This window comes from Canis lupus, chromosome 9 (genome assembly GCF_011100685.1).
Source record: "Canis lupus familiaris isolate Mischka breed German Shepherd chromosome 9, alternate assembly UU_Cfam_GSD_1.0, whole genome shotgun sequence".
NCBI lineage: Eukaryota > Metazoa > Chordata > Mammalia > Carnivora > Canidae > Canis > Canis lupus.
Window position 1 is genome coordinate 58,690,649 of NC_049230.1, and position 12,538 is coordinate 58,703,186.

General features: G+C 56.0%; 1 protein-coding gene across 6 annotated transcripts in view; it reads right to left on the minus strand.

Moving 5' to 3' along the window:
• The window catches only part of NEK6 (NIMA related kinase 6), an 83,200-nt gene that overhangs the window by 11,960 nt on the left and 58,702 nt on the right, over positions 1-12,538 (minus strand). For all 6 annotated transcript variants that reach the window (XM_038549400.1, XM_038549404.1, XM_038549399.1 and 3 more), the window contains 3 exons: positions 11,100-11,208; positions 10,690-10,797; positions 668-762 (listed from right to left, as the gene is read on the minus strand). In XM_038549400.1, the coding sequence (XP_038405328.1) occupies positions 668-762; positions 10,690-10,797; positions 11,100-11,208 (312 nt within the window). The remainder of the gene's footprint in view (positions 1-667; positions 763-10,689; positions 10,798-11,099; positions 11,209-12,538) is intronic.

Consider the following 12,538-nt stretch of genomic DNA (forward strand, 5'->3'; position numbering starts at 1 on the left):
GGCCTAAGAACGGCTTGTGCTCCCGGACCTCCAGGGTGGCCGGTCAGAATCTCTTCCTGTCGTCTCCTGCCTGCGCCTGCCAAGACTCAGAAATATTCCCGTCCCGCCATCCAGACGGGCCCCCAGATCTGGAAATGGCCATCTGGTGGCTCCCTTCCACAGCTCAGGGGAGGGGACGCGGTCTTTAGTGGAACCCTGTGGCTGGGCCCGGGAGAGCGCAGACACCCTCTGTGCGAAGTGTATCAGAAGCACGGGCCAGAGCCGACCCCCTCTGTCCCCAAGGCCCCGCATGAGGCCTGATGCTGGGGAGCCAGACCCCCTGCCTGTGCCCCCTCCATCACACAGGCAGACACTCAACCCTGTTTTTGGTCTGTTTCCCTCTGCAAGTGGCAGCTGCCAAAGGTGACGTGGCACCCAGTTTGCCACTCCTCTGCCTCTAACCATCTCCTCCAGCCTGACGTCATTAATCAGGCAGACGTTGGGCTGTGTGGGGTGAAGGACAGGACCCAGATGGTGCCAAAGTCATAGGTGGATGTCACACAGCCCTGCGTCCCCATATTGAGCCAGGGGTGGGGAGGTGGGGGGTGAGGCCTAAGGCCCTGCCCTGGCTGGGTCCCTGCCATGCACACCCCGCTGAGTGCCGCTAAGCTGCAAGCCAGACACTCACCTCGTACAGCAAACAGCCCAGAGACCAGATGTCAGACTTGAAGTTGTAGCCGTTCTCATGAATCCTCTCTGGTGACATGTAGTAAGGTGTCCCCACTGAAATACACGGAGGAGGTGGGTGGGTGCTTATGCTCTGTGCAGGGAAGGCTGTGAGGGGGAGGGGAAGGCATGGGGGCTGGGAGATGGGGCCTCGGTCTTCCTCTCCTGTCCCCTGCTCAGTCATAGCTCCCACCCTGGGTAGGGCACTAAAAGCCCCTGGGTACAGGGACCTCCCCAGACCTGACAATTGGTCTGGGGGTTGGGCAGCTGGGGATACGTGTCCAAGGGAGTGGGATATGATGGCGGGGCCCTGGGAAGCAACTGATCAATTGTCCTTTTAGGTGAGTGCTTAAGCCCCAGAAGAGTCCAGAGAAGTCTCAAGAGTGGGGGGAGAAAACCAACCCCTGTTAACGCTGACCAAGTGCATCACATGTGTTAGCTCACCTGTGTTCTTAACAGTCCCCCAATGAGGCAAACCCACTTTACAGATGGGGAAAGGGAGGCTCAGAAATGCGGCAGGGCTGAGGTTCAAACCCAGATCTTTAGGCTCCAGAAAGAGAACTCTTAGCCTCCGCCCTTGGCTGGCACTGATCAACACATCCAGACTTGGGGTTGGCCAAGATTTCTTAAGCCAAGGACAGCAAAGAGCGTAACCAGAGAAGACTGATAATCTGGACTTCATTAAAATTAGGAACTTCAGTTCCCCCAGAAAACCATTCAGAGTCGAGAGGCAAGTCCCAGGCTGGGAGAAAAGTCTCCGTCCATACACCCAACAATGGCCCCATACACAGAATGTATTTTCAGTAAATCGTTAAGTCAAAGACAAACAATCCCCTCCCTCAAATTTGCAAATGACTTGAAAGGGCACTTCACAAAGGAGAACATCCAAGTGGCCAATAAGCACAGGAAATGATGTTTTTCTCATTCGTCATGGGGCGGCCGTGATGACAAATTAAAAGCACAGTGAGTTACGACCGCCCGCCTTCCTGGGTGGTTAAAGTCAGAAAGGCTGCTATAAACCAAGCGTAGTGACGTGTGCAGCAACTGGAGCCTCGTGCATTGCCGATGGGGACCAAACAAGGTACGCCAACCTGGGAAAACCATCTTCCGTGGGATCTACCGTAGCTGCAAATACTGCCGACACCACAGCCTGGCAGGTGGCACCCCCCAGGGAGGTGCCCCAGAAAAATGAGCCCTTCTGTCCATCAAGAGACATGATCTTATTCATGAGAGCCGGAAACTGGAAACAAATGCCAATCAACAGTTGAATGGACACATTGATCCTGTGGCCTATTCACGCAACGGAATAATACACAGCAACAAACAAGAGCCTGCCCCAGACGTACACTGCAAAATGGACTGATCTCAGACACGATGCTGAGCGAAGGCAGCCAAGCACAGAAGAGCACATGCTATCTGATTCCATTCTTGGTTTTTTTTTTAGGTTAGTGAGTTTTTTTTTTAAGATTTTATTTATTCATTCATGAGATACACAGAGAGAGGGAGAGAGAGGCCGAGACACAGGAGGAGGGAGAAGCAGGCTCCATGCAGGGAGCCCGACGCGGGACTCAGTCCCGGGACTCCAGGATCACGCCCTGGGCCAAAGGCAGGCGCTAAACCGCTGAGCCACCCAGGGATCCCCCTATCTGATTCCATTTTTATCAAGAACAAGTTCCGTATGTATGTCATTATCTGAAATAAAAAAGCAGAGGGAGGGCAGCCCTGGTGGCGCAGAGGTTTAGCACCACCTGCAGCCCAGGGCGTGATCCTGGAGTCCTGGGATCGAGTCCCACGTCGGGTTCCCTGCATGGAGCCTGCTTCTCCCTTGGTCTGTGTCTCTGCCTCTCTCTCTCTCTCTCTGTGTCTCTCATGAATAAATAAATAAAATCTTTTAAAAAAGAAAACAACCTGCCAACTATCCTTTAATGGTGTCATTATGATTTTAAAAAGAGAAGACAGGACAGCCCGGGTGGCTCAGCGGTTCAGCGCCTGCCTTCATCCCAGGGCGTGACCCTGGAGACCCGGGATCGAGTCCCACGTCGGGCTCCCTGCATGGAGCCTGCTTCTCTCTCCACCTGTGCCTCTGCCTCTCTCTCTGTCTCCTCTCTGTGTATTCTCATGAATAAATAATAAAATTAAAAAAAAAAAAGAGAAGACAGTTGAACATCAGAATAAGTGGAAAAACCCATAATCTCAAAATCAAGGACAGTCCTTTACATTGAAAAGTTAAGCTGTTTGAAATTTTTATTACCTTCTTGTGTTTCTCATTTCATTAGAGACAGGTGAGGAATGGTTAACGGCCAACTTGTAGAGGCTGTGAATGGAGGTGGAAAGCCCTGCTCTGGGCCTGAGCACCCTGCGGCAGGATCTCAGGTACCAAAGGGTCCCAGTGCCCTGCCCATGACTGGGTCATGGGGGGCACCTTCTAAGCACCTACTCACTGGGTCCATGACTCTGTCCCATCTTACCACTGTTAACACCATTTTCTTGCAGCCTAAACACCATCTACTTGATGTACTACCCAAGAGGACTACCTGACTGTTGCTCTATGTGGACACCAACCATCACTTAAATACATGGAGGAAAGATGTGTCATCCTATCGCCTGGCTAACTGCTACTCAGCAGAAAGCTGTCAGGCAGCTTACAGATCCATGTGGGATTCTGTAAACAAACTGCAACTTCAAGTAGAAACCCCTTTGTATATTCTGGTCATGAGAGAGCAAAAGGAATAGGTAAGTAGGAAACGGATGTCTTGTTACATGGAAACCACAGGATGGAACCCAAACAGCTCTCAGACCAGACTGTAACTGACTCAAGCACTCAGGATGCTGCAGAAGGAGGTCAGAGGTTCCATTGTCAGCGAGGGACAGTAGTGTCCATTGCTGGCCACCCTGAACCCCTACCCCTGCCCCTTGGGCTCGCCCTGATGCCTCTCGCCACCCTCAGTCTTGTCCTTTGCTCACTTTAGACCCACCAGGGCCTCTACAGGAGGAAAAGAAAGGTCAGGGAGCACCACTACCCCCTGTCCCTCATGTTCTACCCAACCTTCAACCTTCCTGGGGCTCTTTCTGCTTTTGCCCCAGTTTCCACAGTGCAAGAAAGGCAAACACCCAAAGGTGATGTGGACCTTCTCCTAAGATACAGGGCTGCAGTGCCACCCACCCATCCCTCTACCCATCCATCTGTCCATCCATCCTTCCATCCCCCCATCCCTCTATCCATCCCTCCCTCCAACCATCTGTCCATCCAACCCTCCATCCATCCACCCCTCTATCCGTCTGTCCATCCATCCATCCACCCACCCAGCATCTACTGTCTGCTTATCTACCCATCCATCAGTCTGCCTATCCGTCGTGTGTTCATCCACCCATCTGCCCCATCCCTTTATCTGTCCTTCTGCATCCAATGCTAACTGACCCTTGATGTTGTGCTGGGCCCTCCCAGGAGTGCGCCCATCAGGAAGGAGTGCGTTGCCAGTCCCGGGAAGTGTCTAGAAGGACACAGAGAAAGGCTGGACTGACCGGAAGCTGCAGCTGAATTGCTTGGAGGAGCCTGTTAGAAATCTGGACCTGGCCCACCCTCTAGACCTGTGGGCTCAGAATGTCCAGGGCTGGTGCTAGGACACTGCCTCTCTGGCAAGCTCCCGGGAGACGGTGACATGTGTCATCGTCTGAGGAGCTGGGCAAAGCCTTCCCCACTGACATGCTTTCAGAAGCTCAGACACCTGTGAAACAAAGGAATTTATGAAGCATTAACTGAGGGAGATTTGGCCTGTCCCCACCCCTAGGTACATTCTCCAGTCCCCTGGACCCCGTGTGTGAGTCTTAAAGCTGGGGTGCTCAGCTAGTGCCAGGGGGAAGCATCTCTTCCTGTTTTGCCATCTATTCCTGGGAGTAAGTCTATAAAACCCGGTTTCCTTACCGACAACACATATTCAAACATTACGAAGCATAACCCACAACTTGCATAAGTTTTCAAGATAAAATGAGACACTTCAAAGAAATTCCAAGCTTGCAGCAGGCCCTGGAGAATGTATCCCCAAGCCCCAGGGGAGCAAAGATTCTGGGGAAGAGTGGGAGAAGCTGACAGGAGGAGGGGCCCCCTGAAGGCCTCACCCATCTCAGCCCCTAGTCCTGCCCCAAGGGGGCCTGGGGCACTGCGGACAAAGCGGTAGCACAGACTCCGGAGATGCTCAGGGTCTGAGGCCCCTTCTAGCAGAGGCTGGATCCCATCGGGTCCTTGGACCCACCAGCTCCCAGCCAGCCCCCACCCTCACTCCCTGCATTGGGGGATGGAGCTGGCATATGAAACAGGAGCCTAAAAAAAAAAAATTAAAAAAAAAAAAAAAAAGAAAGAAACAGGAGCCTAACAAACCCCGACCTTCCCCACATCTTTGCCTAGAACTCCCGGATTTCAAACCGGGTGGATATCAGAGGAGGACGTGGGACCTCAAAGCGGAGGCTGATTAAAGAGGCCGCATCCCGGAGATATGCCACTCCTGTCAAAACAAACTTGGCTGCGTCGAGAGATGCTTGCCGTGTTTGAAACGTGTTCATTAGATATGAAAAAGGCAGAGATTTCACATGAAGAAGAGGCTGGCATCTGTGGGCTGCACTTCTTCCCCACTGGTGGTTTTGAACATGGCTAGAGAAGCGTGGGGTCCCCACCTGACACCACACACACGCCCCCCGCCACTGCCAGGTGTGCCTGGGAGCTGGGACTCAGGGTGCAAACCTGGCAGCACAGGTGGGCTGCATGCACTTCTGCCACTCAGCTGGAGAGTGCTGAGATTCTCCCTCCCCGCCTCAGTTTCTCCATTGGTGCAACAGAGAGGTTGTGCTTGAGGGTCTCCAGAGTCCTCCCCTCCACCCTCTGGAGCCTCGGTTTCCTTCCCTGGAAAATGGGTACATGACACCCTACCCCACATGCACAGGTGGAAGGGCTATGGGATGGCCCTGCAGACCCTCACAGGGGCAGGTGGACCGCAAACAGCAGGGCTGAGGGTGGCAAAGGGAGCGGGGGAAGAACACAGAAGGAGCCAGCACCAGATTCTGGAACCTGAGCGGCTTTCTCTGGGCTGAGCCCTGTGATCTGCATTTTCATCTGTGGTCTGTCCTGTGAAACCGCCAACATCCAGGCAGGCCCCCCATCCTGAGGGTGCTCCCCTCCCCAGCCCCAGCTGTTGCCCCCACCTCACCCGCCTGGACCGCAGGCTGGCTTAGCCCTCCCTGTCTACCCACTCCCACTCTTCCTCCTCCCCTCTGCCGGACTGGCTCCTCATCCCCCAAGGGAGAAAGGCCAGGTCCTCAGCTTAGAATCTGAGGCCTCTGCAGATTGTCCCAGCTCCCCCCAGCACTGGCTCTTTGGGCAGCCACACACACACACACACACACACACACACACACACACTCCCTACCAGGGTGGCCTGTGTCACCACACATTGGCAGGTCCTCCTCAAACCACGGGCCGACCCTATGCTGGGCTACACATAACCCTCAAGGGAAGCCACGCCCTTGAGAAAACACTGTACTTCCATCAGCATGGACTTAATTTCAGATTGTTGACATCTGTACAAATATCTGCCTATTTCCAGTTCCCACGCAGAGGGTCTCCAGCGGTTGTGCACAGCAGGTTACACAAACAGCAACTCAGTGTGACACCCTGTTATCTAAGTGTCAGGCTCCCACCCAAGGTGGCCTGGGAAGGGGGGCCCTCTGGTGGGAAAGTGCATGGCCATATCCCACCTTCCCTGCCACATGGCTCTGGCTGGAGCCTCCTGCAGGGCACCTGGACCTCCTTCTCCGTTAGGTGACTGGGATAATGCCCACCCCCAGGGAGGCTGCAGCACTAATGGCTATGGTACCTGGGGCATGATGGTTAGAGCTGTGCTTGCTTGGTGGTGAGGCCTCTACACGGATTTTCTCCCCAGGCTGTAAATACCAGCGAGCAGGGGCTTTCCTGGGGAGCACCTGGGGCCTGGCACAGGTCCTGCCAAGTGAATGACTGGACACACAGGTGAGTTGTAGCTCGTTTCCTAACCAGGATCCATCTTCATTTGCTGTCCCCTTGAGACCCTCTCCTTCCCTCTCCGGCAGCAGCTCATCTAGGAACAGACTGTGCCCTGAAAATGCCAGGGGTGTGGCAGGCAAGCCAGATGCCCTTCACCAGCCAGGTGTGACCTCCCAGGACCTCCACCAGGTCCATGCTCATCCTGGATCTACCTGCTGGAGCAGGTTTTCTGGGCCAGTCATTTGCCAGCGTCCTGGGCTGCAAGGATGGGCAGGAGTAGGCCCAGGGAGCCTGTCTGCATGGTGCCCCCACCGGTGGGATCTCCCAGGGCGTGTGGCTGTGAGGACCATGTGCCCACTCGGCAGATGTTCCCCAGGGCCCACCCAGTGTTCCATCCTCCTTCCCTGCCACCCAGGCAGGCCCCCCAAGCCCCAGGCGGCCCCTGCTGGGAGGGTAGATGGACTTTTCCCCTGAATGGCTGGACACCCAGAGAGCTCATCAGGACCCAAGCCCACTTCCCAGTGCACTGTGGCTGTGCCCAGAGTGGAGCTGACACCCCGAGGGTTCTAGTCCCTGCTAGCTAGGTGACTTGTGGGGATGGGGTATCCCGCCCTCTGAGCCTCAGTGTCCTCATCTGTCACACGGAGACCATAAACCTCGTTGGGATAATTTTTTAAAAAGCAAAGTGTTTCTGCAACATCTTCTAAGCCTTGTCTTCTTTGTTAAGTCACCTGTTTGGTGAGGTCGGTAACCACAGAAAACCCAAGTCCTGGGAGGGGCAGATGCAGCCCTAGGGCCCCAGAGGATCCTGGGTTCATCGGGGCCCAATTTAGAGCCTGGGACCCCAGCACTGTGCCTGTCTATACACAGTGGGCCCTCAGGAGACAGTTCTGCCCACCCCTGACCATGCCACCCTGGGCCTATCTCTGTTCTCCCACCAGTCCGGGGGCCCCCTGCAATCAGGGAAGGCTGCATAATCTCCTCTCTAGTGCCCAGCCCAGGGCCAGAGAATCGGCTCTGGGAAGGGAGAAGGAAGAAAGTTATGTCCTGGGGTCAGGCCCGGGGTTGACAGCCTGGGGAAGCCTGTGCGCTCTGACCACAGTACCTGCTGGGGCTGCCCCCATGGGACCTATTCCCCAGCCCCTGAGAGGCAGCATGAGGCCTTCACGGGCCCCGGGTGCAGGCAGCCTCACTGCCCACCCCTGAGCCCAGCCTGTGGCCGCCCTGTCACTACTGCTGAACAAGCAGGGCCTGCTCTCCCAGCCCTACAATTTGTCTTGCAGCTGCTGCCGTTGCTCGGAGCGAGACACTTGCTTGTAGCTTGTGAGCTGTGTGTAGGCAAATCTTTCATTTTTCTTTCATTACACCGGCGTGTACTGTCACTTAATTTTTATGTATGCAATCCTTCCTGACAAATATGATCTGCTGCCTGGTAATTCGTCTGACGCTCATTCTGTTCCGCGCTCTAATTACGGCTCCTATTCCTGACACCAAGGCAGCCACTCTGCCACCGCTGGGTACCGTACCTGTCAGCCCGGCCATGGCATGACTAATGCCCTTTCATGCCAGCCTCGTGTTAGCAAATACAGAGGCATGGAGGGGGCTGGGGAAGGGGGAGGCAGGAGGGGATGGGATTTGCATAAGCCCTGCGGGGGGTGGGGGGTCAGCGGCCTCAGGAGAGGAGGTGCTCGTCAGGGCCAAGTGGCTGCCATCACAGCATCCCCACGTAGTAGGTGTGCAGAAGCAGTGGATGCATAATTCACGCCCATGCACAGGGTGTGAAGGAGCCCTGACCCCGAGTCCTTTCTGAGTCACAATGCAATGGCAATTAGTTCAATTTTTTGCCCGATCAAATGTGTGCAGAAGACTTAGTCGGTTTTGCAGACCTTGCTGTGGAGAGGGGGGCCTTTCTTCTACGTCAGGGAGACTTGGGCCCTGGGTTTCGGCTCTGTGCTGTGCCTGTGGTGGAGCCTGGCCCTGGGTTCCGGGAGTGGTCCTCACCACACCTCCACCCATGGCCTCTCAGCTCGGGGGTGTCCCCTGGACTCAGGCACAAGGCCCCCCAGGAGGGGTCCTTCCATCCATCACTCAGCCCGGCTGCTGCTCCAAGGCCTCGGGAAGAGCCCGGCCTAGCGAGCAGCCTTTTCCCAAATTCCAATTCCTTCTCATTAATATAATAAGTGCACCAGTCCGAGTCAATAAACTCACACTGTCGGACAAGCCCGTTCCTAATGATGTGATCTTAACCGGCTCTGACGAGAGCGCAGCCTCCTCGGTGGAGGGATGCAGAGGAGGGACCTGGCTGACGGGGACAGTGGCTTGAACTCTTCTTCTCTTTGACAGCTGCCCCGGAATTTCTGGCCTTTGGAAGCTCTTAAACCAAAGAGGAAAACAGCCCCACACTCACCAACACACTTTGATTCTGCTAAGGGTCTGAAGGGACTGGGGAAGCCAAGGCTTCCTCGCAGCATGGCCAGCTGGGAGCTCTGGAGGGAGTGTGGGCTCCGAAGGAGAGGCCTGCATTTGAGTCCTGGCTCTGCCCTTCTGTCATTCAGATCCTATGAGGGTCCATAGGATCCTATGTGCGAACCAGGACTCTGGAACCCCAGGAGCTCAAGTGATTGTGCTGCGAGTAAAGTATCATAAACTCAGGCATTGGCGGGTCCTGCACATCCTTTCAAACCCTGGCCCCCATGCTCAGACACATGTACACTTGTGTGCACACACTCCCACACTCAGGCACATGCACACACGCACACTGGCTCACTCCAGTTAGCAGCTCAGAGCTGCCGATTCCCAGTTAGTGCATTTCTCCTGATTGTGTGCTTCGCCCCCAGAGCCTCTAAGCCATCGGGACCTGTATGAACAGTGACAGATTCCACCAGGAACGTGTGTCTTCCAGAAAGCACCTCCGCTGTCACCAGAAGCTGCTGTTTGTACTCATAGCATGCCGCGGGCATCTGGAGAGTGCGTGGGGGACATGTGGGCTGGGGCCCCAGACTGGGGCAGAGTCCATGGAGAACAGAGCAGTTTCCAAGGGAGGTGACCAGCCTTCACACAGGGCAGTGAGGCTCAGGAGCACCTTCCCCGGGAGATGCCACCTCTAGGGTGGCGAACGGGCTCCGTAGGAGGATGCCCCTGCCATATCTGAGTCCCGCCCACCCAGCCCTGGCTAAATGTTGATACGCCCCGTTGTGGCGCACGGGAGATCCTACTTCTATGGCTCTGCTGGTTTCTATATTCTCAACAAATGCAAACTCTTCATCCTCCACCATTCCATGTGTCACACCCAGTCACGGAGCCTGTGTACAGATTCTGTATGGGGGGCATCACTTCAAGTAACCCAAAACCCACACCTGCCTGAGTGTGTTCCCAAGTCCCACCCTCCGGTGCTCCCGAACATCAGAATGTCCACCAAGCTCGGCACCTGGGCCCCCCCGAACCTGCAGTGCCCCTGCAGCACCCCTGTGTGCTCTGCTCCCCCACTTGACAGTTCCTGTTCCCTCCTCCACCTGCTCCCCTGCACTTTGTCACCTCCTCCTAGGTGAGAACCTGGTCCCGCAGCTTCAAAACTGCCTGTCCCAAAAACTAGAAACTAGCTCTGCTGTGCCCCACCAGGAGGACCAGACTGAGTGTGCTGTACCCACGCGAGGGGACACGACACAGCCATGAGAAGGTGGATGGCTGCCTCATGCAACTGGATAAAAAGGATCTGGATAAGATGGGCTCTGCCATCCTTTCTTGGAAGGGGCGTGGAGCTGCGTGAGGATGCAGGGGACCCCTGTTCAAGCTTCTTGGGGCCTCAGTTTACCCTCCTCTGGGTCACTGTGGTGAAGAGGTAAAGTCTAGAGCTCAGAAGGCACTTTCTCGCATTAATGAACCAAAGGCTCTGTGGGGGGAGACTGTTCTCACCTCCCCACATGGTTACCCAGGGCCTCCAGCAGCTGCTGGGATGTGTGGACAGGCCTCCTTACCTAGGGAGTGGGCTGCAGTGGTCTCAGAGCTAAAGAAGCGACCCAGGCCAAGGTCACCAAGCTTCACGACCCCCGTGGCTGTGATGAACACGTTGGCAGGCTTGATGTCTGCAGAGGAAGAAGGAGGCAATTGGCGTGGGGCTAGGAGATCAGGGCGGGTGGGACAGGAAAGGCAGCGTCCTTAGGGAATCAGAGAGTGGGCATGTGTGAGGCCCTGGCCGGACTCTCTGACTCCCCCCAAGATGGGCAAGATGCGTGATACCCACCGTCTGGGTAACATGTGGTCGCACCTCCTCATGGATATCCCCAGAGCCAGAAAGAGTGGAAGGAATGCTGCATCCTAGGCCCCAGGGGTGCCTGGCCTCCCACCGGCTCTGGGCCCCACGGCCCTGGGAGCGATGGGCACGTACCTCGGTGCATCACCCGGCGAGAGTGCATATGTTCCACGGCACTGCACAGCTGTGCGAAGTACTTCCACACAGTCCTCTCCGGGATGAGCCGCTTCTGCTTCTTAAAGTACTATGGTGGGGAAGACAGACAGGCCTGGGTGACAGGCCACCACATGGTCGTGCCCCTGTCCCGCCCCAGCAGTAACTGGCGCCGGGCATGGGGTGGGTTGTCAGGCCACTGAACAAATAGTACGTTTAGAACAAAGGTTGCCACTTCCCATCTGCACTTTAGCCCAAACCACCCTCCATGGTCTCGTGTGCCCCCACCCAGTGTTGACCTCCCCATGGTGGGAGCAGGCCCAGCCACCAGTGGGCATCCTAGATGGCTGTTCTCAGTCACCCTTTCTTGGGCACTTCCTGGACACATGCCCGCCTCCTCCCACAGCCCGATGGGGAGCTCCTTGCAGGACTGAACTGGCGTGGAGCATCTCTGTCCCCAGCCCCAGCCCGGCCCAGAACCCAGGCACCCAATGCCTGGTGGTGAAGTCACAGTGGCCCCGCCCCCGGGCACCAGAGAATCTCAGGGCACGTGATGGTTAACAGGCAGCAGGAACCTCAAGGAAATGGCTTGACATTCTTCAATGGGCTCCTCGGTTCCAACTGACATTAATCTACCTCATGGCTTGAAAAAACGTATATAATGCTTCAGAAAACCAAACCAACCCCCCCACACCCCCCAAGCTGCTCTGCGTGTGCTGTAAATAACCAAAGATCCCAGAACAGGTCTTGGTCCACGTTCCTCCGGGGAGTCTCCCATGTGCCCGGACCAAGGGCAGTGAGGACCATGACTCGTGTGCACCAGGAACCCAAGGGCCAGGCTTCCGGCCTCAAAACCACCCTCTTTGCCAGAGTAGCCGGAGGTGAAGCTGTGGGCCCGTGTGTCAGTACAGCCGCTTTGGTGCAGGGATGGCCCCAGGAGCCACGCCTGGCCTAGGGAAGGGAGAGTGGAACACAGGACCTGGGGGGACATCTGCCAAGCACCTGCCTCCTGCGGCCACTGTGCTGGGCCTTCAGCAGGGGTGACTGTGCCCATCTCACAGATGAGGAAACCAAGGGCCACTTAGTAGCTGGCAAGGGGTAGGCAAAGCTCTGCCTCGGGCCTTCGGCCTACAAAAGCTGAGCTGTTAACCCCAATTAACTTCGAATGACACCAAGAGCCACCAGATGAGGGACTGAGCTCCGAGGTTCAGGAGCTTGCCCAAGGTCATCCAGCTGGAGCGCCAGAGCTGGTACTGGATCGAGGCACCTCCAACAATGGGACAGTCCTAGCTGGAAGCCCCTGGCCTGGGAGTAAAGCCATCTTTGAGGCTCTCCTGAGGCTCCACTGTGGGAGAGGGACCCCAGCGGTGAGCCGCTCAGGCTACAGCACAGACCGCCAGCAAGGACTCCAGGCTCTCCGG